The 26,216-nt window shown below is 37.6% G+C and overlaps 1 protein-coding gene and 1 non-coding gene across 2 annotated transcripts in view; one reads left to right on the top strand and one right to left on the bottom strand.

Annotated features, from left to right (window-relative positions):
• The window catches only part of LOC105489004 (peptidylprolyl isomerase like 4), a 48,097-nt gene extending 22,600 nt beyond the window's left edge, over positions 1 to 25,497 (top strand). The window contains exons 10-13 of the mRNA XM_011753567.3: positions 1,568 to 1,679; positions 5,342 to 5,438; positions 10,244 to 10,391; positions 17,475 to 25,497. Coding sequence (XP_011751869.1) covers positions 1,568 to 1,679; positions 5,342 to 5,438; positions 10,244 to 10,391; positions 17,475 to 17,726 — 609 coding nt within the window. The 3' untranslated portion in view covers positions 17,727 to 25,497. The remainder of the gene's footprint in view (positions 1 to 1,567; positions 1,680 to 5,341; positions 5,439 to 10,243; positions 10,392 to 17,474) is intronic.
• On the bottom strand, positions 5,775 to 5,836 carry LOC112427936 (U7 small nuclear RNA). The gene has a single exon (XR_003019716.1). It is a non-coding gene; the product is annotated as a U7 small nuclear RNA (small nuclear RNA).
• Positions 25,498 to 26,216: the final 719 nt, after the last annotated feature.

The raw sequence follows: 26,216 nt of genomic DNA, 5'->3' as shown, positions 1-26,216 counted from the left end.
CATATACCACTGTTACATTGTGTTAATCACTATAGATTCATAATGTCTTGATAACTTACAGTGTGAGTCTTCCAACTTTGTTATTTTTGAAGATTGTCATAGCTGTTTTTGACTTTTGAATTTATATGTATATTTTTGAATCAGTTTTTCAATTTTGAAGAGATTTCTTTTTTTTTTTTTTTTTTTTTGAGACGGAGTCTTGCTCTGTCGCCCAGGCTGGAGTGCAGTGGCCGGATCTCACTGCAAGCTCCGTCTCCCGGGTTCACACCATTCTGCTGCCTCAGCCTCCTGAGTAGCTGGGACTACAGGCGCCCGCCACCTCGCCCGGCTAGTTTTTTTGTATTTTTAGTAGAGACGGGGTTTCACCATGTTAGCCAGGATGGTCTCGATCTCCTGACCTCGTGATCCGCCCGACTTGGCCTCCCAAAGTGCTGGGATTACAGGCTTGAGCCACCGCGCCCAGCCTGAGGAGATTTCTTAACTATTATTTAGGTGTTAGTAAATTGAGTATTTGTAAATACTATCCTCCTGAAAAAGTGATCTCAGAGCTTTCTCTTTGGGGAAATGGCATGGTGATAGAATTATACCTGCCTGAAAATAATCAGTCAGATTCATGAAGCGTACACTGATTGCCTGCGTTTTAGATACCATGCCATATGATGTTCTAAATGATGTAGTTACAAAGACGAATCAAGCTTTGTCTATATCTTCATGGAGTTTATAATTTAATTATTGACACATGTAATAAATATGATTATAACTATTTTATCTGCTTCTCTTTGGGTTATCTCTAGTAAGAATAAATTTCCAGGAATGTAAAAGAAAATTGATCAGTACTGAGTAGAAGTATGTTACTGTCAGTGTCAGAAACAGGGATTTAGAATTGTGAAGTTACTGACAGGAAGGATTCTTGCATAGCACAGACCTTGGTATTGCAGGCTCACAGTTCATTATCTAAAACCCTTGAGAATAACTAGGCTTCCTAATTTAGAATTTTTCAGAATTCAGAAAGGTATATGCATACACACACATATACATTACATCTGTGATTATGTAATACCTTTCTGGGTCAGCATTCCATAATCCATCACAAAAGTATTTCTGCAGTGAAACAAATGAATATTCTTATTAAGTGGATTAAAAAAAGGTCATAACCTACCATTAGGTCCGGTGTTACTGCCAAATTAATTTTAACACCAAACTTATGAAAACAACTTTAATTTTTCAGGATGTTTTTGAATTTTGAGTAAAAAGGATTGTGAACTTGTATAATACAGTCAGTGAGTTTATATTTGTCTGTTGACTGCCTCTTTAAAATCCTGGCTCTGACTCTTGCCAACAACTTCTATACTTCTCTAAACTTCTGTTTTCTCATTAAGAAAATGGATAGTACCTCATGGGGTTGTTACCAGAGTTATTTGAGAGAATAGATACAAAGGATTTAACAGCATCGGGTGTGTAATAAATATTCAAACATTAATTTTTGTAACTTTTTGTATTTTAAGTATTCTAGCTACAGAAATTTTTCCATAAAGATTTATGCTTGAGTTTTTATAATTATTATCAGGAAGAAGATTGTGAGAAAGCATTCTTCAAAATGGACAATGTACTTATAGATGACAGAAGAATACATGTGGATTTTAGCCAGTCTGTTGCAAAGGTTAAATGGAAAGGAAAAGGTATGATGGTTTATCTTCTTTTGTTTTTGTTCTACCTTTTATTTTTTTTTGAGCTGGAGTCTCGCTCTGTTGCCCAGGCTGGAGTGCAGTGGCACGATCTTGGCTCACTGCAACCTCTCTCTCCCAGGTTCAAGCCATTCTCATGCCTCAGCCTCCCAGGTAGCTGGGATTACAGACATGTGCCACCACACCCAGCTAATTTTGTATTTTTAGTAGAGATGGTGTTTTACTATGTTGGCCAGGCTGGTCTCGAACTCCTGACCTCAGGTAATCAGCCTGCCTCGGCCTCCCAAAGTGCTGGAATTACAGGCGTGAGCCACCACGCCTGGCCTTGTTTTTGTTCTTCTTTTCCTGCTTGTATGAGCCTTTTATTGAGTGCTGTTAATTAGGAGAAATATTAATTGATGTAACTCCTGCCATTTATAATTTTACAAACCTGCTATCTAGAATCTGAGGTAGAGTGTGTGTGTGCGCACATGCATGTGTGCACCTGTGTGTATTTTAAACTGATGAAAAATTATATTTTCTATGTTCGACTATATTATAAATTACTAATAATTATCCACTGCAGACATGATACGTTTCCAAAGTAATTGTTTTGACTTTATGGTGTTTTGAGTCTTTTAGGTGCACAACTTAAATTTTTTTAAGTTTGTTTTAGTTGTCGTATGATGCAAAATAGAAAAGGTCCATGGAAAGGTAGATAAAAGTCTCATTCATTCCTGCTCCTCATCTATCTAATTTCTCTTCCAGGTAACCATTATTACCTATTGGTACTAACTTTCTCCTACATTCTTTGAATACATATGTGCACATATGTATGTGTATGTGTGTGTGTATATATATATATGATTTTCTTCTTTTACAAAGGAAAATACAAAGGATGCAGTCTATACATACTGTTTTTGTACATTGCACTTTTCAATTAACAGTTTATCTAAGAGATCAGTTCATATCAGTATATAAAATGAACCAGCCCTGTTAATGGGTTTTCTGAATTTTTACTCTTTCATATCCCTAGCAGTATGTTCCACCCTTGTACGTATTACATTTCCCACATATGCATATATATGAAATACATTCCTGGTAGCATGTCAGTCTTAAAGTTGGGTCTTTCATATGTTGAAATAATACGAATTTTTGGTTTTTGATGCAGTGTTTTTAAAAGGTTTCACTTTGGTAGTTACTCATGTAATGCTGAATTTTACTGGGAATTTTAGGGTTACTTTCTTTTTCTATAACACTCATTTCCCATGACTTTAATGAACTTTTTTTTTTTTGTCTGTTTTTAGTAAGAAAGAAGAACACTAGTTGTGAATTGCTGAATTGTTTGGTAGATTCTGTTACCTTATGGGAGTTTAGAGAAGGAAGAAATTATTAGTGTGACTAAAGTAGGCAAGGACTGCTCAGTGGAAGCCGTGATCTCTGTGATAAGGGAGAGGGTGACTTGGATTGGAGTTCCATGTACTATTAGTTTCTTCCATGAAACCTTACCTCCTTCTACAACAGTTGGCTAGTTTTTGACAGTGCTGTTTGAGTGATTTGTGAAAACTAAATTGAAGTACTAAGATTTTTTTCACGTAGGATAATTACAACTTTGTGAACAAAAGATTCCAATAAGTGTATTCGGAAGTCTTGGTGAGCTGCTGGCCTGATGCAGTGTAGTTCGGGCCAGTAGTAATGCCAAGTGGCTCTTATGTAGAGCTTTGCTTGCAAAGAGCTAGTTTAATTGTATCATTTGGGAAGTGTATGAAATAAGTATTATGATTCCTCATTATAGATACGGAATTTGAGGCATAATCTTGAGACATGATTTACCTAGAGTACATACATGGAAGATTTAGACAGACTCTTAAGTTTGGTTTGTTTTTTTACCCTCTCAATCCTGTCTTCTTCTCAGCCTATCCACCCACTGAATAAATAATACTACTTTCTTATTACTTTTAAATAAATTTCTTCATGTTTTTTCCTAAGATAAAATGTCATATAGGAGGGAGAGGCTTTGGTTTTGTACATGCCATCATAAACATACAGTTTAATCTCAGTTAATTTTGAGATAATTATATATGCAGTTGATTCAGATTTATAACTTTAACGTGTATAATGTGTCATTCACAGCACTAAGTACTTTCCTTTATAGTCTGATGATTCCAGTAACTCTGTGAAATGTTGATATTATTTTCAGTTTATAAATGAAGACAATGTAAATAAAGATAATGAATTGCAGAGAAGTGGTGTTTTACCTAGGACCTCCCACTACAGTCAAGAACCTCTTATATTAATGTGCTGCCCTTTCTGTTATATGGTAACTGCCTCATCCATAGTGAGACTTATTTTAATGGCAGGCAGATGGCAAATAATTTTTCAATGATAAATGATGGCTGTTTGTTACCGTTACGAGTTATTTTAACTCTTGCAGTAGTCTGTTTCACATTTATGGGAAACATTGCTGGCCATTTTTGTTTCTGGAGTCTCTGGAATTGCCAAATAGATTGATCTTGTCTTTTTTGCTTACCCCGTAGGTCGCCCTTTAAAACCCTGACAATCAAGGTATATATAGGATTCCCAGTCAAAACCTCTCTCTATAACTCCAGTTTGTTTTACTTGTACATTTAATCTAGGACCCTTCTGTAGGAAGCCTTTCTACAAAAGCATTTCCTGGTGGTATAGTTGAGGGATAGGAAAGGCAGGGCAGTCAACAGGTCTGGGATGTGGATACGAATTGAATTCTCATCTGGTAGGAGACTTGAGAATTGAATTCTCATCTGGCAGGAGACTAGGCTTGAGAGTAGAGAGGCTGCATTGAATGCTCTTCCTTTCAGCGCTACCAAGCTAGTTAGGATGTAGCAGTAGGTCCTATTTTCCTGAAGGGATTTTTGGCACTTGGGAGGAATAAAGTTGCCCCTAAGTTAGAATTTCAAAGTCGAGACAGTTTGTCTTTGGTGCTATTACCCACTTTCTCCTCTCACAGCTGTTTGGTGATCTTCTGCACATCCTGCCCTCTTCTGTTTGCCTGATGCTCTGTTGCCATTTGGCAGCACAGTATCTCTTGTTAGATATAGATATAGATATAGATATAGATATAGATATAGATATAGATATAGATATAGACAGTTTTGAAACAAAGTTTCTTACTGTCGCTCAGCCTGGAGTGCAATGGCACAATCGCAGCTCACTGCAACCTCTGCCTCCCAGGGTCACGTGATTCTCCTGCCTCAGCCTCCCGAGTAGCTGGGATTACAGGCGTACACTATCTTGTTAGATCTTTAAAAGGTCTCTTAAAGTCTCACTTCTCCCAAACTTAAGTCTTTCAGATCTTAAACTCAGGTCCCAAATCCTCAGTTTTCCATTGGACTTACTGTTCTCATGGGCTCAATGGCTCTGCTTAAACACTGTGTTTGTGTGTAATTTATTTGAAAGTTTGATGTTGTAATATTCACATATATCGTTAGGTGGCAGCATGTGGCTACCTAGCAAAATGGATATCTGATTTCAGTTAAATTAGTAATGGCAAAGGGAACAAGCTTTTGTTCCCTTTCTCTGTCTCTCGATATATGCCATTTATAAAATAGCTCTTATACCTTTTATAAAATAATTATTGTTCTTGATTAACTAGATGGTTTTTTTTTACTAAGCTCTTTTTTTCTTTTCTTAATAAATAGGTGGGAAATACACCAAGAGTGATTTCAAGGAGTATGAAAAAGAACAGGATAAACCATCTAATTTGGTTCTGAAAGATAAAGTAAAGCCCAAACAGGAGTATCCTTCCCAAGAATCACTTAGTTAATATGTATTGACCATCTGCTATGTGTAGAGTACTGTGTGGTGTGTTATGAACAGTCACAAAAGCTATAGAAGACAAAGTTCCTGAATCCAGATTGTTTGTGAGGAAGTAACTTAGTTTATCATCATCTCTTTTCAAGATCTTACATATACTTTGCTTTTTCACTATACTCTAGTGTATGGAGTAAGTTAAGGTTGAAAGAAATCTGTAGCCTAATTCTTTTATTAATACCTTCTTACTCTAGGTTAAGTACTTTCCTACTTACCATATTCTCAGAAGATGTTCAGGTAAGATTTGTATTTTCTTTTTGGGGAGACTTTCCTGCAAAAACCGGAAAGCCTACTAGACAGATTCTAAAAGAGCTGTAACACTAGCTTTATATTTTCTATATGTAATTGTAGTGTTTTCTATTCATTATAATCAAAAATTTATTATTGGTAAGCTGAATCTTTTGTGCTAACCATTCTTATGTTTAACTTCCTTATTTAGATAATAAAATCATGTTGTTCTCTGTTACAAAGTTAGGTTACTTCTTTCGGTATAGTATGTTGTAATTTCAACAACAAATATTTATTGGGCTTCTACTGAGTGTAAGAGTTCACTTTTATAGGATTAAAAAGATCCTTTGACTTGACCATTTACTTCACGTTCTTCCAAGTTTTAGATTGAGATATGTAAAAAGTATTGAAACATACAGTTTATATTATGACATTTAAATTTATTCACTAATTTTTCCCATTGTAAATATATCACTCCACACATTGCAAGAGTTATTTTGTGATTCTTTCTGGTAAATGGGGTCTCTGTTTCCTAGTTTCTATTGGTATTTCAGGGATTTTTTTCCCACACATGTAGACATTTCTTTTCCAAGTACTCGTCAAGAAAGATGAATATCAGATTGACCTGGTCTATATTCATGTTTTAAGATGTGTTGACTGTCTGCAATGCATAAAGCATTTTGAGGTGTTAGAGTTGTATCAAGTCTGAAGAAAGATGATAAAATCAGCATGAGGAGAGGCTTTCACATGCAGACAGACCAAACAAGAAGCTGAGATTTGGTCAGGAAAAAATCAACATTCAAGGGCATATGATTGAAAGCTCAAAATCATAAAAGGTATGAATGGAATACATTTGATATTTATTTGCCAAATCTTTGAAATTAAATTTAGGCTTATTACTAATAACTGTAGCTGGAAGAAGGGGAATTTTAAGTTTTCTTTAATTTTAGTTAATTGAAATAACCACACATATATCTATATGGAATCGTGTAGCTTCTAGCCTTTTGAAGTTGATGCAAAAGAGAGAAATGCCATTTCTCTCTTTTGGCATAGTCTGATGTGGAGATAAGTTGTCTTAAGACAATTAAGAAGGCATGGTGTCATCTACTTTATGGGCCTTAAGAGAAAGAAATTACTGAAAAATATAGGTTATTAAGAAGAAGAATCAAAAATAGAAGTAGAAGAAGGAAATAACTTGGCCCAACTAGACCTCAGGGAAGAAATTGGAGAAAAGAGGGCAGTGAGCTCACAGATTTGTGTTTTATTCAAAGGGAGAGGGATTTGATGTCTTCTAAAATTGTTGATTTTAGTGGTAAGTACAAGATAGTGGGTAAATGAGAAAGCAGGAGATATAACAAGTGTCTTGAGGGTATGACAAGTAATCAACAGATACATAGTTAGCATCTGTCACATACCCAGTTTAGCAATGAAAGGTATTCAGTTCCTGCCCACACAGAGCTTACATTTTATTGTTGGAGTGGGGAAAAGAACAAACACTAAATAATTACCATTCTAAATATGTCTAAATTATGGCAAATAAATATTGCAAAGGGATATGGGACTCATAATAAGGGTTGAGAGGTTAGAGAATACCCTCAACACTGAAAAAAGTGACAAAGCTGCGACGCTAATATGGGAGATAGGAGGGCTGAGGTGGAGTGCTGTGTTCTTTCGTATGATCCATCATTTAAGAAATAGGCTGGGTGCAGTGGCTCATGCCTGTAATCCCAGCACTTTGGGAGGCTGAGGTGGGCAAATCACCTGAGGTCAAGAGTTCAAGACCAGCTTGGCCAACATGCAGAAACCCCATCTCTACTAAAAATACAAAAAATTAGCTAGGTGTAGTGGCGGATACCTGTAATCCCACCTATTCAGGAGGCTGAGGCAGGAGAATTGCCTGAACCCAGGAGGCAGAGGTTGTGGTGAGCTGATATCGCGCCATTGCACTCCAGCCTGGGCAACAAGAGTGAAACTCCATCTTAAAAAAATGAAAAAATTTAAAAAATACAGTTTTTATCTTAACCCAGTACAGTCGTGGTATAATCATTCATACACACACACACACTTGAACCAAAAGGTTAATAGAATAAAAAAATTTTTTTAGGTGGCATATACTGTATTTCTATATTTTTTTTAAGTGCTGTTGTGGCTCACTAAATAGATTTTGTACCCCATTGATGGATTATAGTCATCAGTTTGAAAAACACTGCTCTGAGCTGGGTGCAGTGGCTCACGCCTGTAATCCCAGCACTTTGGGAGACCAAGACGGGTGGATCACTTGAGGTCAGGAGTTTGAGACCAGCCTGGACAACATGGCGAAACCCTGTCTCGACTAAAAATACAAAAATTAGCTGGGTGTGGTGGTGCACACCTGTAATCACAGCTACTTGGGAGGCTGAGCAGGAGAATTGCTTGAACCCTGGATGGGGAGGTTGCAGGAGCCAAGATCGGGCCACTGCACTCCAGCCTGGGCAACAGAGCAAGACTGAGTCTCAGAAAAAAAAGAAAAACACTGCTCTTAAGAATTTGGACAGAGAGAGCAGCATGTGCAGAGCACACATTAGAATGAAATCATAGGCAGGAGCTATGGAATGTGTATCTGGAAAAGGCAAGATCCAGAAGATGCCCTGGAAACAGCGTAGCATAGTAGAAGGAGGGAAGTTGGAGATAACAGAGTCGTAATCGAATGGTACAAGCTGACTAACCCTCTTTAGCCATCTCATGGAAAGCTAGGAGGGACAGTGTCTTTCATTTGATCTTATGTAGAAGTGAGACATTCCTGCGGAAAGTGTTGAGCTGTGGTGTTGTGAAGCAGACACGAGCCTCTAGTCCTGAGGGAAGTGTGTCTGCGTTTACTGTGGTTCCACATGCATAGCTCTGCCTGTTGGGCTTCCTCATAAGCTTTCTTAGGAAAACCACTATTCCAGCCCATGTCAGCCTTCCTCAGAAACCACATTTGAGGTTGAGATTATTTTCAGCAGAAATTGTAACTATTTTATATTTTCTCTTATTCTATTATAGTATATTTAAGAAAATACTTATCTCTGAATTAAAACATTAAAAAATTTTAACACATTTATATGAAATTTAAAAAGATTCACTCATAGCTTCATCACTTAGACACATGATTGTTTTTATTTCTCCTTGTTTCTTTCAAGCCTTTGTCTTATGTAAAGTTATAATCGTTGTATGGTATATGTAGTTTTTGCTTTAATCTTTTTACGTTAATTTTCATAAACACCTTTCTAGGGCTTTTTTTCTGTAGCATTTATCATTGATAACTTCCTTTATAATATATCTTATTGAAGTACTATAATACATTTAAGTATGTCTTTATAACTGGATATTTTGTTGTTACCACTTTGCTACTAAAAGTAGTCCTTTTATGCATATATATATATATATTTTGGGACTGAGTTCCGCTCTGTCCAGGCTGGAGTGCAGTAGTACAACGTTGGCTCATGAAAGTCTCTGCCTCCTAAGTTCAGTTTTCCTGCCTTAGCCTCCCGGGTAGCTGGGGTTATAGGTTGCGCCACCATGCCCGGCTAATTTTGTATTTTTAGTAGAGATGGGGTTCACCATGTTGGCCGTGCTGGTCTCAAACTCCTGGCCTCGAGTGAGTTGCCCGCCTTGGCTTCCCAAAGTGCTGGGATTACAGGCGTGAGCCACCATGCCTGGCTATTATGTATATTTTTGTTCATTTAACTTTATTCATAAATTCTTATTAGAATTTAAACATGATGGGCAGGTGTGGTGGCTCACACCTGTAATCCCAGCACTTTGAGAGGCCGAGGCAGGCGGATCACAAGGTCAGGTGTTCGAGACCAGCCTGGTAAACATGGGAAGCCCCATTTCTACTAAAGATACAAAAAATTAGCTGGGCGTGGTGGCGCGTGCCTGTAGTCCCAGCTACTCAGGAGGCTGAGGCAGGAGAATTGCTTGAACCTGGGAGGCGGAAGTTGCAGTAAGCCAAGATCATGCTGTTGCACTCCAGGCTGGGTGACAGGGCAAGACTCTGTCTCAAAAAAATAAAAAAAAAGAAAAGAATTTAAACATGATAACTTGATATGCATTGCTGAATTTCCTCTTGTAGGATTGACCTAAAAGAAGAGACATACGAATATACCTGTTATCTTGTATAGCTTTTCTGGGCATTGGAATTTGTAATCATTTTTTCTAGTTAAAGATGTCCCTCGTTTTCTAAATTTAAATTTTTTAAATTATTGACAAATACATTTATTTTTTCTTCTTCTTTTTTTTTTTTTTTTTTTGCGTACTAGTCGTTATTTTAAGATTGTTTAGGATTAGGATTCTTTCCATTTCTCCTGACTATATAATGAAAGAAAATTTTAGTGTTGCTTTAGAAATGTACTCTGCTCTTTTGAAATGCTGTTTGCTTTAAAGTTACTTTTAGCCTTATGACCTCTTTTGTTTACCAGATCTTAAGTTTTGATGTCTTACCAGTATTATTTATCACATTTATCCTTAACTAACTACTGCAGTGCAAAATATGATCTTATATTAGATGAGCAGGCCGAAGACTCAAAATCAGGTCACTCACACACAAGTAAAAAACACAAGAAGAAAACCCGTCACTGCTCTGAAGAGAAAGAAGATGAGGACTATATACCAATCAAAAATACTAATCAGGTACCTCTAATGTCCAGACTTAGATGTGAAGAAATAAATATTTTATCCCTCTGTAAATAATGTCTTAGTGATATAATTTAGGAGGTAAGGGATAGTTCTAAGCAGAGATAGGTTTGTTCTAAGAAGCAGAATGGTTGCACTGGGGTACTGGATTTTAATTTTCAAAAATATTTATCACAAATGATAAAAGATCATTTTTGACATTATGTATCAAATACTTCCACACCGTGAAGCAAGAGTGATTTCCATACCTGTGGATACTCATTTATTCCCATCAGAAACAAGTGTGGTTGTGCTGATAAAGATTTTGTCATTTATCTGCTTAATTTATCACCAAGTGTTATCTGTAGCACATAAAGGTTCTTGAGATTTTAAGTCCTATAAAACATTTATATGCTGCCATCTTATATCGTATATAAGAAAAACAGCACTGATAATTAACTTTAGCATGCTAAAAGTTCTCCTGAACAGCACATTTAAAAAATATATAATAAAAATTCCCAAAAGAAAATTTATTGTGAAGAAAAGTGATTATTTCCAATCTGTGGTTTGGTTCTTAGTTAAATAAAAAACAATTTACAGGCCAGGTGGCTCACACCTGTAATACTAGCACTTTGGGAGGCCAAGGCAGGTAGATCGCTTGAGCTCAAGAGTTCGAGACCAGCCTGGGCAACATGGTGAAATCCCCATCTCTACAAAAAATACACACACACACAAAAGTTAGCCAGGCGTGGTGGTGTTCACCTGTGGTCTCAGCTACTTGGGAGGATCACTTGAGCCCAGGAGGTAGAGGCTGCAGTGAGCCCAGATGGTGCCACTGCACTCTAGCCTGGGTGATGGAGCCAGATGGCGTCTCCAAAAAAATTTTTTTTTTTTTTTTACATCAGAGCTCCTTGCTTTTGTTTTACCACATGGAGGCATTTGTGCTGAGCCCTGGTGGATGAGAAGGATTTCAGTGGGCTGAGGTGAGAAGGGAGGGAACTCAAGATGGTGAGAATGTCAAGCAAAGATGGAGAAATAGAGAAATGTAGTATGATAGGCAGAGTCAAGGATTTGCTGTCAGGAGAGCTAGATTTACATTTCTATACTGCTGGCCATCAAAGCGACCTTGACAAGTTCTTTAACTTTCAGAGCCACAGTTTCATCCTCTGTGAAAGGTGAGAAATACTTCACAGGCATGTTGTTAAGATTCAGTGAAGAAAAATGCGTGTGCAAACATTTTCTACACTGGCTATTATTGTTACTACTTTTTTTTTTCTTTCTTAACTGATAAAGCAAATTACTAGTTTTAGAGTTACTTGGAATAGTTTCTCTCTGTGGTTATGATATTATGACATTAACTAGGTTCATATTTCAGTTAAATTGTTTTTCTTTCTTCTTTTTTTTGATATGGAGTTTTGCTCTGTCTAGGCTGGAGTGCAATGGTGTAATCTCGGCTCACTGCAACCTCCGCCTCCTGGGTTCAAGTGATTCTCCTGCCTCAGCCTCCCGAGTAGCTGGGATTACAGGCACCTGCCACCATGCCTGGCTAATTTTTGTATTTTTAGTAGAGACGGAGTTTCACCAAGTTGGCCAGGCTAGTCTCGAACTCCTGACCTTGTGATCCACCCGCCTCACCTTCCCAGAGTGCTGGGATTACAGGTGTGAGCCACCACACCCGGCCTTGCTTCTTTTTTTTTTTTTTTTTTTTTTTAATGTTTAAGGGTTGCTTTAACAATTTTTTGTTTTGTAGTTTTAAAAACTGTTTCCAAAGTGAAATCTACAAAATGGTACATTTAGAGAACCTAGCTTCTATTCTTGTTCCCTCCCCTTTTCCTTCTTCCCTCTGTGGGTAACTGTTTTATGTGTTTATGGGCTATTGATTTAAAAAAATTTAGCAAGTAAATATTTGATATATGTACTTAGCTCTTTGCTATAATCCAGCAGAGAGATAATTTCTTCTTTCTATAGCCTTTTAGCTGTTTAAAGATTGCCATCATTCATGGCTCATCCCATTTTTAGGCCATACTTTTGTTGGTTCCTGCAAATATTTCTCACATGAATCAGTGGTGATAATAAAAGTAGTAGTAGGCTAGGTGCAGTGGCTTATGCTTGTAATCCCAGCATGTTGGGAGGCTGAGGCAGGAGAATCACTTGATCCCAGAGTTCAAGACCAGCCTGGGCAACATAGGAGGCCCTGTCTTTAAAAAAAAATTTAAATAAAAGAAAAAGAAAAAGTAGTAGTAGTTAACATTTTTGGGTCCTTACAATGTGAGGTGGGTTCTTTTATCCCCCTTTCACACAACAAAGTGAGAACAAAAAATTGTTACTTGCCCATAGTTTTACACAGCTAGTAAGTAGTGGAACCACAGTTTAATATCATACTTGGACTCCTAACTACTCTTGTTCCTCTTCTTATCTGGGGTATATTCTCGTCAGTTTTCTTTCCTAAACTCTAATGTTATTTTAATAAAATTTGTCCCATAGTATAATATTCCAATGTGATCTAATAGGAACACATCTCCTCTTTCTTAAATATCTATACTCTATTACTTTAGTCTAAGGTCACATCAGTCTTCTTTACTGGTGGCTGCATCACATTCCTGTGAATGTTTAGCATGCTTTCCACTAAAAACTCCGAATTCTTTCCCCCTCCGTGTGCTGCTTTCAGCTCCAGCTTTTCATCCTGCACTTGTACGTGGAACTGTCAATGAATTTAAACCTGAGATAAATAAACATTGGTGTGTTTGAGATAATCAGAGGGCTACAAAAAATCAGACTGGTTGTGTTTTTTTGTGTGAATCTTTTTGATTCTGCTCTTTGATTACTTGAAACCTTACAGCAGCAAATATCCTTTTCATTTTGCTTGAAGTAAAAGCATCAAGATTTTGGGGGAATGCTATGAGTATTTTTTAAAAGATTTTAAGGCAATTTTAAGTTTTAATTTTAAGGCAATATTAACTATAAAATTATTAAATTCTGAATAATGATCTCCTAACTTCTCCCCTTAAAGTATATTAAATTTTAAAAAATTGTATACTTTGATTTAATAATATAGCTACATTAATTTTCTCCTTTCTAATAAAACTCGGCATCAGTATTTAAGATTTTAATGGCCCCTGATTTTTTATTATTTTGATTGTTTTCCTTTTTATTTTTTAAAATTCATTAAAGAGAATTTTCAGTACTAGACAAATTTCAGCTATAGTTCATATTTTCCTGTTGGTGTTTTGCTTGGTGAGTCTGGTTTCCCAAGAGTATTTTAACTTATTTCTTCAAATTCTTTGTTTTTTATTGAGTAGCTAGCCTTACTAATCAATTCGAAAACGTTTAATTTTCCACCTCATGTCTTAATTCCAGAGATGGTTTTTGTGTTGTTGAGGTTTGGGTTTTACTGAGGTTACAGGAAATGAGTGTTCAACTGGGGGTTGCCTTGCTGAGAAGTATTCATGCTGGTTGTCAGTTTTCCACTGGGGTTTTCATAATGTTTGTATTCTTGATGGTACTTTTGCTGTCATTTTCGTGATTTAATGTTATCTTGGCGACTAAGATTTAACCAGATCTTTGATTTAGTCCCAGAGACCTGAGCAAGGATAGCTTTTAATTAGATTAGACTTTTTTTGATTGCTTATATCAAGTCATTTGCTAGGTTAAGTTAATTGCTTTAAATTGGCCATTTTGTGTTCTTCGTTTTTTTTTTCTTTTTTTTGCCACATGGTAGTTTAATCATCTTGTCTTATGTTTTAAATGTATAAATAATATAATTTTTAAAAGTTCATACTCAAAAGGACTTAGAGCTTATCTAATTCATTTAGATATGAAGATACTGATCCCACAGGACCTTAGGCCTTTGTAGTGGGAGAACTAGAATTTTAACATTTAATTGGTTCAGTCAGGTATAATGGATTTTTTCAGGAAATAATGGATTTTTTCCCCATTATTCTATACCACTCCCCCATTTTTAAATTTTGGATGTCAAGTTAAATTATCTCCAACCTGTGCAGAACTCTTGAGTCTCAGTTTTCCCTATTTCTAGAATGAGGATATTGCACTCCTAAAGCTCTTAGCACTGTTAGCGTGTTCTTAGAGGATCTGCTCTTACATGGCTTCATTCAGCCACTTTAACTTTTCCCCTTCATACAGGGCTCAGTTTTCTTTGTTTTCCACTTTTCACTTACACTACTTTCATTAGCCTTCTTGCAGCCAATTCAGACCCAAGCTAACTTACCCTTTGAGGCTCATCTGAAATCCTAACTTCTCCATGAAACCTTCTCTAATTATTCTAACCTTAGGAGTACTTGTTTGACACATCTCCTAAATGTCAAAGACTGTTTGAACCCAGATCTACCTGACTTCAAAGCTTGGGTAGCTTTGAAAACTACTCCCAAGTAGGAGTGATTTTAAAGTTTCAGTCCAATTCAGATATTCAGCTTCCTCAATTTTTTGAAAGAACTAAGTGCTACATAATCTTTTATCTTTTCTATTTTAAATACTCAAAGCACTTAAGTGTCGTGCCCATTTGTGTAATAACATACTAAGGATTTTATGAAGTTATACATCAGCCAGCAGTCTCAGCATTTTAAAAGTTTGTCTCAACAAATACAGAAATACGTACAAGAAGATGTACAGATATAATAGTATATGGATATTTCTATTTTGGATGTGTTATAGGAAGCACAAAAATTCTTTTATCTAGGAATGCCGTATTTTACTAGAAAATAGATGGTAAAGGGCTAAACCAAAATGCCTACTCATTTTTTCTACCTCAGGGACTCTTATAATATGACAAGAACTATTGGGATTGTGTGGAAAATCACAAATCAGTTTATAATATTGTATTCCACAAACACTGATTATTACTATAACAATCATGTTACATCTGTTTTCACACACTGTCAAACTCAAGGTGTACAGTATCTAGACAGTATATGGAATAACGTAATTTGCTTAAAACCCAGTCCTTAACCATTGGTATTCATCACTCTGGATTGTAAGCCTTGACATTTATGTCTGCTACAGTAGTATCTGGTGATAGAGTTGAGACCCTTGGGAGTTTAGTCCTTAGATTTTGCCTTTCCTTTGGGCAATCTTAAGAAAGGTTTTTTGGCCGGGCGCGGTGGCTCAAGCCTGTAATCCCAGCACTTTGGGAGGCCGAGACGGGCGGATCACGAGGTCAGGAGATCGAGACCATCCTGGCTAACACGGTGAAACCCCGTCTCTACTAAAAATACAAGAAAATTAGCCGGGCAAGGTGGTGGGCGCCTGTAGTCCCAGCTACTCGGGAGGCTGAGGCAGGAGAATGGCGTGAACCTGGGAGGCGGAGCTTGCAGTGAGCCGAGATCGCGCCACTGCACTCCAGCCTGGGGCACAGAGCAAGACTCCGTCTCAAAAAAAAAAAAAAAAAAAGAAAGGTTTTTTTTGTTTTGTTTTTTATTTTTTTTTTGAAAGGGCGTTTCACTCTTGTTGCCCAGGCTGGAGTGCAGTGGTGCGATCTTGGCTCACTGCAACCTCTGCCTCCCAGGTTCAAGCGATTCTCCTGCCTCAGCCTCCCGAGTAGCTGGGATTACAGGCGCCTGCCACCACACTCAGCTAATTTTTTGTATTTTTAGTAGAGACGGGGTTTCACCAGGTTGACCAGGCTGGTCTTGAACTCCTGACCTCAAGTGATCCACCTGCCTTGGCCTTCCAAAGTACTGGGATTACAGGCATGAGCCACCACACCCAGCCAATCTTAAGAAAGTTAAATTTTACAAAGTATCTCTTGAAAGAGCATTGGTTGTGGTCTAAGAGAAGAATTAAGTGTAGCACTTTTATTATCTTTGGGGCATAGAATTCTACTAGTGTTTAAAAACTCATTTTAAAGAACTATAATAATTTTAATATAAGCCTAGTCAGCTGGGTAAAGTGGCTCATGCCTGTAATCCCAGTACTTTGGGAGGCCGAGGTAGGAGGGGATCACTTGAACCCAGGAGTTTGAGACCACCCTGGGCAACATGACGAAACCCTGTCTCTACAAAAAATTGCAAAAATTAGCCAGGGGTGATGGCATATGCCTGTGGTCTCAGCTACTTGGGAGGCTGAGGTGGGAAGGATCGGTTGAGCCTGGGAGGTTGATGTTACAGTGAGCCGTGATTGTGCCACTGCATTCCTGCCTGGGAGACAGAGCAAGACCTTGTCTCAAAAAACATTCTCCTCTCTAGCTTCTGTGTTTCTAAACATGGAAGATGTATCTGAACATGTAGAGAGAGGAGCTGTTATAAAATAAAACACTTTAAAAATTAATTGCTCAGACCCAAGTGTACATTATCCATTTTCTTTTTTCGAGATGGAGTTTCGCTCTTGTTGCCCAGGCTGGAGTGCAGTGGGGCAATCTTGGCTCACTGCAACCTCTGCCTCCCAGGTTCAAGTAATTCTCCCGCCTCAGCCTCCCGAGTAGCTGGGATTACAGGCGTGCATCCCCACCCCTGGCTAATTCTGTACTTTTAGTAGAGTTTCTCCATGTTGGTCAGGCTGGTCTTGAACTCCTGACCTCAAGTGATCTAACCACCTCAGCCTCCTAAAGTGCTGGGATTACAGACGTGAGCCACCGCACCCAGCCTCCATTTTCTTGCTTAAGACTTACTGACTTGTCTAAGATCTCTTCCTGCTAAGTTATTTCAATGATATCTTCTTATAGGATTCTTGCGGGAATTTTAGTAGTTTCATTGCAGATTAATAATGGGACCACATTTTGGGGGAGTGAAGTGTGGGGAGGTGGGAATAAGACTATACATAATCAGATTTTTTTATATTGCAGGATTGCTCTAAAGACATGTTCTGATTTCAGTTGAGCTATTTCTGTTCCATATTTTTGGATCTGATCCTTCATTTCAGCCAAAATAGTAGATACAAAGCAATGACATTGTTAAGAAAAATGGTTAAACCTTTTTCTGAATTATTTCATTGCTTTGTAATTTACAAGATTCTTGACATTAGGGGTAGTTTTCACATTTAAGCTGTTATAACAGCTTGCAAATGGTAGACTTTTCTAAGTTTTATTAATTGAAAATGCCCACAAAATGATTATTGTACTGATTCACTTGTAATTCCCCCTTCCTTTGACAGGATATCTATAGAGAAATGGGGTTTGGTCACTATGAAGAAGAAGAAAGCTGTTGGGAGAAACAGAAGAGTGAAAAGAGAGACCGAACTCAGAACCGAAGTCGCAGCCGATCTCGAGAGAGGGATGGCCATTACAGTAATAGTCACAAGTCAAAATACCAAACAGATTTTTATGAAAGAGAAAGGAGTAAAAAGAGAGACCGAAGCAGAAGTCCAAAGAAATCCAAAGATAAAGAAAAATCTAAGTACAGATGAAAGATGAAGAGGCAGAATTGAGTGGCTAACACATTTACTCTTGTCTAACTTAAGAGTGCCAGGAAAGCAGATGCTTAGATTTTGTGTCAAAGCTTGTTATTTTTTTCATGTTAGGATTATGGCCCTTTAGATTAATACTGATTATATAGGGCACTGAAAGATAAAGAATTGAACATTTTCTTTGTATACTTTTTTACAGTAATTTTATTGTTATACATAAATGGTAGTCTTCATTTTTGAAGTCTTTTACATTTTCACTCTTTTTTTAATGAAGTATTTCATACTACAAAAACACATAAACATGTATATAGTAAAGGGATAATAAATGTAAATATCTGTGTACTCATCAGCCAGCTTAAGATACAGAATATTGCCTACATTTTAGAAGTCCCTTAAGGCCCTCTCCCTCTCAAATAATTATTTGGAATTTAGTGTTTGTCATTTGCCTATAATAGTTTTACAACATACATATGTATCGGTAAGCGAAATGTTAATTTTGTATGTTTCTGAATTTTATATAAATGGCAAAATGTTTGTTTACTTCTGTGACTTTCTTTCATTTTTATTGCTATATAGTATTATATGAATATACCACAACTTACTCATTCTTCTCTTGATGGACATTTGAGTTTTATTTTTGTTTTTGCTGTTGAAACAATGCTGCTGTGGACATTGTATCTAGGAGTTATATTGCTTGATATATTGATAAAATAATGATAAATTTGTATTCTGAAGTGGCTGTACTAGTTTATACCCCTCTTGGCACTGTGAGTTACCTTTGTTTCATAGCATCTTCAACACTTGTTAAGTTCACACTAAAAGTTTGCCAGCCTATTGGATGTTAAGTGGTATCTACCTGTGACTTCCAGCAAGATTACTGTTACCTCTGTTCTTCCACGTGTAAGATGTCATTTTTTTCCTGGCTGCTTTTAAGGTTTTCTCTCTATCACTGATTGTAAGAAGTTTGATTATGATGTGCTTGCTATAGTTTTTTTTTTTTTTTTTTTTTTTCATGTTTCTTCTGCTGCAGCTATTTTACCTGTGGGTTTATGGTTTTCATAGAATTTGGAAATTTGGAGACATTGTTTCTTCTATTACGTTTTTCGTCTCTCTGCTCCTCTCCTGGGGCTCCAATGACTTCAATGTACGTTAGGCCCCTCAACATTGTCTCCCAGTGTGCTCATTCTCTGTTCAGCTTTTTAAAAAGCCTTTTTCTTTCTGTGTTTCATGTTGAGTAGTTTCTGCTGCTGTGTCCTGATTGTTTATTAATCTTTCCATCTAAAGTATCTAATTTCCTTTTAATTGTATCCAGGTATTTTTCACCTCCGACATATTTTTAGTCTTTAGAAGTTCTATCTGGGTCTTTATCTCCCATGTGTCTCCTTCACATGCTCATGCCTTCCTCTATTTTTTTTTTTTTTAACACCTGGAGTGTATTGATAATAGCTTTTTCAGTGTACTTGCTCATTCTGTCATCTGCATCATTTCTGGTCTATTTCTACTGATTGATTCCCACCCTGCCCCAACCCCCACCCTGCCCATATTGGATTGTAACTTCCTTCATTGCATGCCTGGTAATTTCTGTTTTTAGCATTGGGTGCTGGAGTTCTTTTATTTAAGTATCTTGAACTCTGTTTGGGGACATAAAGTTACTTGGAAACAATCCGATCATTTTATAGTTTGCATTTAAGCTTAATGAGACAGGACTGGGACAGCCTGTAGTTTAGGGCTAATTTGACCCACTACGAAGGTAATACCGTTCTGAATAATATTCCTGGTTACATGGTTTCTCCATTCCGTCTGTTGGGAACATGAACTTTTCTGAGCCCTATTGAGCTCCCAGTTGTATCTCCTGTTCCTTACCTCACATGCATACACTGCTTGGTGTTTAGCTGAAGACTCGAAGGAAACCCAATATTCTGCCCTGCAAATCTTACCTTGGCTCCCCTAAATTCTCTACCCAGGGAGGTTCCCTTCCCTAGCCTTACTGCTACAGCTTAGAAACCCCATGTAGAAGCTTGTGCAATTATAGGGCTTTCTTTGTTTTCCATCTCTCAGGAGTCACTGTCCTGCACTGGCTGTTGTCCAACATCTGAAAAACTTCCTTGTATACATTTTATATAGGTTTTTAGTTTAAGGCAGAGAAGGTAACTCATGCCTCTGTTACTGCATTTTGACTAGAGTGGAAGTTAACTTTGTATTTCCTAAATGTTAATGAGGCTGAGCATCTTTCCCCATGTTTATTATTCATTCCTGATTGCTCTCTGTGAAAAGCTTGTTTCATGTCTTTTGCCCATTTATATAGTAGATTATTGTCTTTTTATATTTAATAGATTGTAGATACTAAGATACTAGGGAGTACTTTCTCTCCCTCCCTCTGTCTGTTGTCTTGGAAGAAAAGAAAAAGATTTAAATGAATCTATTCCTTAAAAGCTGGATAGAGCTTGCCTATAAAATTGTCTGAACTTTGCATTTTTTGTGTGAGAAAATTTCTTAACTATTGATTAGATTTCAAAAATTATAGAATTATTAGTCTTTCTGTGTATTTAATGTTAGTCATTTTTATTACATTTTTCTGGGAATTTGTTTTCATTGAAGTTTTAATTTTTTGATAGCATTGTGCATAGTTTAGCTGGTAGATTTTTACTATCTTTTTGCTTTGTTGATGAATGTCCTTATGTTTTAGTGTGTCTTATAAACAGCATATAGCTAGATGATGATGATGATTATTTTGAGACAGAGTCTCACTCTGTCGCCCAGGCTGGAGTGCGGTGGTGCATACAACCTCCACCTCCCGGGTTCAAGCGATTCTCCTGCCTTAGCCTCCTGAGTAGCTGGGACTATAGGTGCGCACCACCAGGCCCAGCTAATTTTTTTTTTTTTTTTTTTTTTTAAAAACAGGGTTTTCGCCATATTGGCCAGGCTGGTCTCAAACTCCTGACCTTGTAATCTGCCCACCTCAGCCTCCCAAAGTGCTGGAATTACAGGCATGAACCACTGCACCCGGCCAATTATTTTTTAATCTAATCTGAACTTTAACTGATTAGTGCATTTTTATTTGTACTGATGTATTTGGATTTATTCCTTCCCACCTTATTTTGTGCTTTTTATGTTTTTTTCTTCCACTTTTTTTTTTTTTCGTTTGGAATAAAAAATGGTTTTTAATTCCACCCTCACCCCTCTCCCTGTCTTCCTTGTTTTGGAGAATTGCCTTGGAATATTACATCCGTTCTTAAAAGTGTAATCTTTATCTTCCACTCTAATTGAGAGTCTTGGAACTCTCTAAGTCACCCCTGTTGCAACTTTCATGTTAAAATCATTCAGTATTTTAGTTATAGCTTGTGATTTTTAACCTTAAAATTAGACCTTGAGCTGGACTCAGTGGTGCACACCTGTAGTTCTGGCTGCTGAATGGCTGAGGCCGGAGGAGCCCTTAAGGCCGGGAGTTAGAGGCTGCAGTGCACTGCAATTGTGCCTGTGACGAGCCACTGCACTCCAGCCTGGGCAACACAGTGAGACACCGTCTGTTAGAAAAAAAAAATTAGACCTTGTGATTCTTACTGTTTTTGTAGATTACTGTTGGTTTAGATTTACTTTATATGTTAGAAGTGTGTCTTTACTCATTATTATTTACTTTACTCATATTCTCGCATCTCAGACCTTTCACCTAGAATAATTTTCCTTCTTTCTGAAGCATATCCTTTGATGTTCCTCCAGTGACATCTGTTAATGGCAAACTCATAGTTTAAATTTATCAAAAATATTTTCAATTCATTCTGTACAGTTGATTTTATATGTACATAATTCTGAGTTTTTTTTTTTTTTCTTTTTTTTTCCAGTACTTTGAAGAATTAGTCTACTGTCTTTTTACTTTTGTTACTACCGGGGAGAAATCTTTTGTCATTCCAAATGTCATTCTTTTGCATATAATGTGACTGTTCTTTATGATTGCTTTTCTGCTGTGGTTAATTAAACTTTCAATTTTGAAATCAGTTGTAGACTGGCATGCAGTCATAAGAAATAATACAGAGAGAATCTGTGTACCCTTTGCCTAGTTTCTCCCAGTGATACCATCTTGTAAGATTCTAGTATAGTATCACAACCTAGATGCTGACATGGACACAGTGGAGATACAGAAAATTTCCATCACTACACAGACCCCTCTTGCTATCCTTTTGTAGCCACATCTACTTCCCTGCCACTTCTGTTTTCTCCTTCACCTCTGTCAACCACTGATCTGTTCGCCATTCCTATAATTATGTCATTTCAAGTATTTTATATAAGTGGAATTCTGTATTATGTAGCCTTTTGGGGAGCCATTCATAATCCGGAAATACATAGTCCCAAATGCCATGATCATGAAGGTTGAAACCCTGATAATCATAATCCCAAATATGTAATTCTGGAAAGAATAATTTTAAAAGCTTTTAAAAGATATTTATTTACATTTTGTTTGTTTGTTTTGAGATGGTCTCTCACTCCGTTGCTCAGGCTGCAGTGCAGTGGCACGGTCTCAGCTCACTGCAACCTCTGCTTCCGGGTTCGAGTGTTTCTCCTGCCACAGCCTCCCATGTAGCTGGGACTACAGGTGTGCACCACCGCACCCAGCTGATTTTTGTATTTTTAGTAGAGATGGGGTTTCACCATATTGGCCAGGCTGGTCTCAAACCCCTGACTTCGGGTTATTTCTTTTTTTTTTTTTTGAGACAGAGTCTCGCTCTGTCGCCCAGGCTGGAGTGCAGTGACGCAATCTGGGCTCACTGCAAGCTCCGCCTCCTGGGTTCACGCCATCCTCCTGCCTTAGCCTCCCGAGTAGCTGGGACTACAGGTGCCCGCCACCACGCCCTGCTAATTTTTTTTTAGTATTTTTAGTAGAGATGGGGTTTCACCGTGTTAGTGAGGATGGTCTTGATCTCCTGACCTTGTGATCCTCCCGCCTCGACTTCCCAAAGTACTGGGATTACAGGCGTGAGCCACCACGCCTAGCTGGTTACTTATATTTTTAAAAGAGGATTTGAGAAATACAAACACAGGCCACTTTACACAATAAAATAGGCAGCAATAACATACATATTTTTGCAAGCATAAACAGTTCTCAGTTCTAATGACAGTCACATGGATATGACAGTTATGAATGGATGAGTGGTATTTATAAAGAAACAGATCAAAAAGGGAAATGTATCAATGCATAGCCCTATGGTTGGTAATTGTGTGTGCTCAGCTTTGTAACTGCAGTCATTTGAAATACTCTAAGAACAACCAATGTCTTCTACCGGCTTCACTCAGATGCTAATCTCTGGAAACACTTGCACAGACACACTCAAAACTTTAATAAGTTTCTAGGTATTCCTTAATCCAATCAACTTGACACCTAAAATTAAGTCCCAAAGACCACCTCTTAACTTGGCACCCATACATACCTCCTTAAACCGTACTTAATTTCCAAATAAAGACAATGAGAAAGTTGTAGTTCTACCTAACATGATGCCAGTATCCTCTGACTGTGATTTTTGGGATTTTAGACATAATGGATTTTAGATTAGGCATTTTGATCTTTTGGGATTTCACCATTCAGGATTAAGGTGTTCGAGATTGTGTCTTACAGGATTATAAACCAAACCCCTTTTTGGGATTGGGTTTGTTTTGCTTCAGTCAGCCTCATTCTTCAGAGATTCTTCCAGGTTGTTGCTGTATCAATAGTTCACTTTTATTTTGTTTTGTTTTTTGTTTTATTTATTTACTTATTTATTTATTTGGGACGGCGCCTCGTTTTCTTGCCCAGGCTGCAGTGCAGTGGCGCGATCTCAGCTCACTGCCACCTCTGCCTCCTGGGTTCAAGCAATTCTCCTGCCTCAGCCTCCCAAGTAGCTGGGATTACAAGGGTGCACCACTATGCCCGGCTAATTTTTATATTTTTAGTGGAGATGGGGTTTCGCCATGTTGGCCAGGCTGGTCTCGAACTCCTGACCTCAGGTGATCCGCCCGCCTCAGCCTCCCAAAGTGCTAGGATTACAGGTGTGAGCCACTGCGCCTGGCCAATAGTTCACTTTTATTGTTGAGTAGTATTTTATGGTATGAATATGAATATACTGTAGTTTGTTTAACCATTCACCCATTGAAGGACATCTGGGTTGTTTACAGTTTGGGACCATAATGAATAAAGCTGCTGTTAGTTTCTTTGTGAACACAGTCTTCATTTCTTCTGGATAACTGCCCAGTAGTGCAGTTGTTAGGTCATATGATAATTGCGTATTTAAAGAAACTGCTGAACTGTTTTCCAGGGTGAGTCAGACTGCTTTACATTCCCACCAAGAACATATGGGTGATCCACTTTATTCGCGTTCTCAGCAACATTTAGTTGTGTCTCTGTGTTTTATTTTAGGCATTCTGGTAGGTAAATAGTGATAGGTATGTAACTTATTCTGGTTTTAATTTTTATTTTATTGGTAATGTGGTTGAGTATCTTTTCATGTACTCATTTTGCCATCTGCATATCCTGTTAGGTGAAATGTTACTTTGTATCTAATTGGATTTTTAGTTTTTTTATTTTTGAATTTTGAGAGCTCTTAATGTATTCTACATACTAGTTCTTTGTCAGATATGCTGCTTGCAGCTGTTTCCTCCCAATGTATAGCTTGTCTTTCTTTTTCTTTTTTAAGACAGTCTTGTTCTGTCACTCAGGCTGGAGTACAGTGGTGTGGTCACAGTTCACTGCAACCTCAACCTCCAGGGCTCAAGCAATCCTCCCACCTCAGCCTCTTAGTAGCTGGGAATACAAGTGCCTGCCACCACACCCAGCTAATTTTTTTTTTTTTTAATTATTAGTGGAGACAAGGTCCCTATGTTGCCCAAGCTGGTCTCAAACTCCTGGTCTCAAGCAATTCTCCCTCGTTGGCCTTCCAAAATGCTGGGATTACAGGTACGAGCCACCATGCCTAGCCTCCAACGTATGGCCTATCTTTTAATCTTCTTAACAGAGTTTTGTAGAGTACAAGATTTTAATTTTTCTGCAGTTTATCAGTTTTTCCTTTTATGGATTGTGCTTTTGGTGTCAAAAGTAAGAACTCTGCCGAGCACTAGCTTCTGAAAATTTTTCTCATACTTTTAATTTTTTTTCTAAAATTTCTCTAGTTTTACATTAAGTCTGTGATCCACTTTGAGATTTTTTTTTTTTTTTTTTTTTGCTTATGAACATCCACTTGTACTGGCACTATTTGTTGAAAAAGGTCTCTGGCTGCTTTTAAGGTTTTCCTTTGTCTTCAGTATTCTAGAATTCCACTATAATGTGTCTAGTTGGGATTTCCTTTATCTTTCTTGTTATATCCTGTGTCTGATGGCTTCATGTTTTTTATTATTCTGGAAACTTCTCTGCCATTTTCTCTTCAAATAGTCTCTCTCCACGTTATATCTATTATTTACTTTTGTAATCTTAGTCAGTTTTATGTAAGGCTTTCTCATTTTGTTCTTTGTATCTTAACTTATGTTTTCCAGATAGTACATTCTGAATAATTGTTTCAGGTCTATATTCCAGGTCACCCATTCTTTTTCATATAAACCCAGTCTCCTATTTAACCCATCCACTGAATTTTTAATTTCAGTAATTTTTTTTAGGAGTTCTGTTTGATTCTTTCTTGAATTTGCCTGGTTATTTTTGACTTTCTGTTGTTCTTTGCTCATGTATTTCCACTCTGTTTTATTTACATAATTGTATTGTGTTTTTGATAATTCCAGTATCTTAATTTCTTAAGAATTAAAAAAGTTTTTCTGCTGACCCTTGTGCATAGTGGCTTATTTCCTTGTGTGTTTCAGATTTTTTTTCCCTTAAATTGGGAGGACATACTTTGGGACTCATAAGGTACCTAAAATGAAGATGCCTTTCTCCAGAGAGGATGCATATTTACCTTTCAAAATCCAGGTGATGCAATCACTTGAGGCTACGTTCATTTCTGGCTTGGACTTTCTCTGTGCAAGCATAATGTATTTTTGAACCCTAGACCTTGATGAAAGTTGACAAAATATCAAGGAAAATGTATCTAGCATTGAGATCTCCCATCTATACCCCCATCATTGCAGAACTGGGTAAAGTGCAGGTGGTTTTTTTTGTTTTTTGTTTTTCAAGATGGAGTCTCGCCCTGTCACCCAGGCTTGAATGCAGTGGTGCGATCTTGGCTCACTGCAACCTCCGCCTCCACCTCCCAGGTTCAAGTGATTCTCCTGCCTCAGCCTCCCGAGTAGCTGGGACTACAAGTGCCTTCCACCACGCCCGGCTGATTTTTGTATTTTTAGTAGAGACGGGGTTTTACCATATTGGCCAGGCTGGTCTTGAACTTCTGACCTTGTGATCCACCCGCCTCGGCCTCCCAAAGTTCTGGAATTACAGGCGTGAGCTACCGTGTCCAGCCTTAGGTGGTTTTTTTTTTCCCCTAGCCCAGTCTTTCTCTGAAGAATTTTTTCTGGGTGAGCTCTTCTATTATAGTCTCCTGGCTTCAT

Source organism: Macaca nemestrina, chromosome 5, assembly GCF_043159975.1.
Source record: "Macaca nemestrina isolate mMacNem1 chromosome 5, mMacNem.hap1, whole genome shotgun sequence".
NCBI classification, from domain to species: Eukaryota; Metazoa; Chordata; class Mammalia; order Primates; family Cercopithecidae; genus Macaca; species Macaca nemestrina.
Note: the sequence above shows the minus strand (reverse complement) of the source record. Positions and strands in the feature narration are given on the sequence as shown.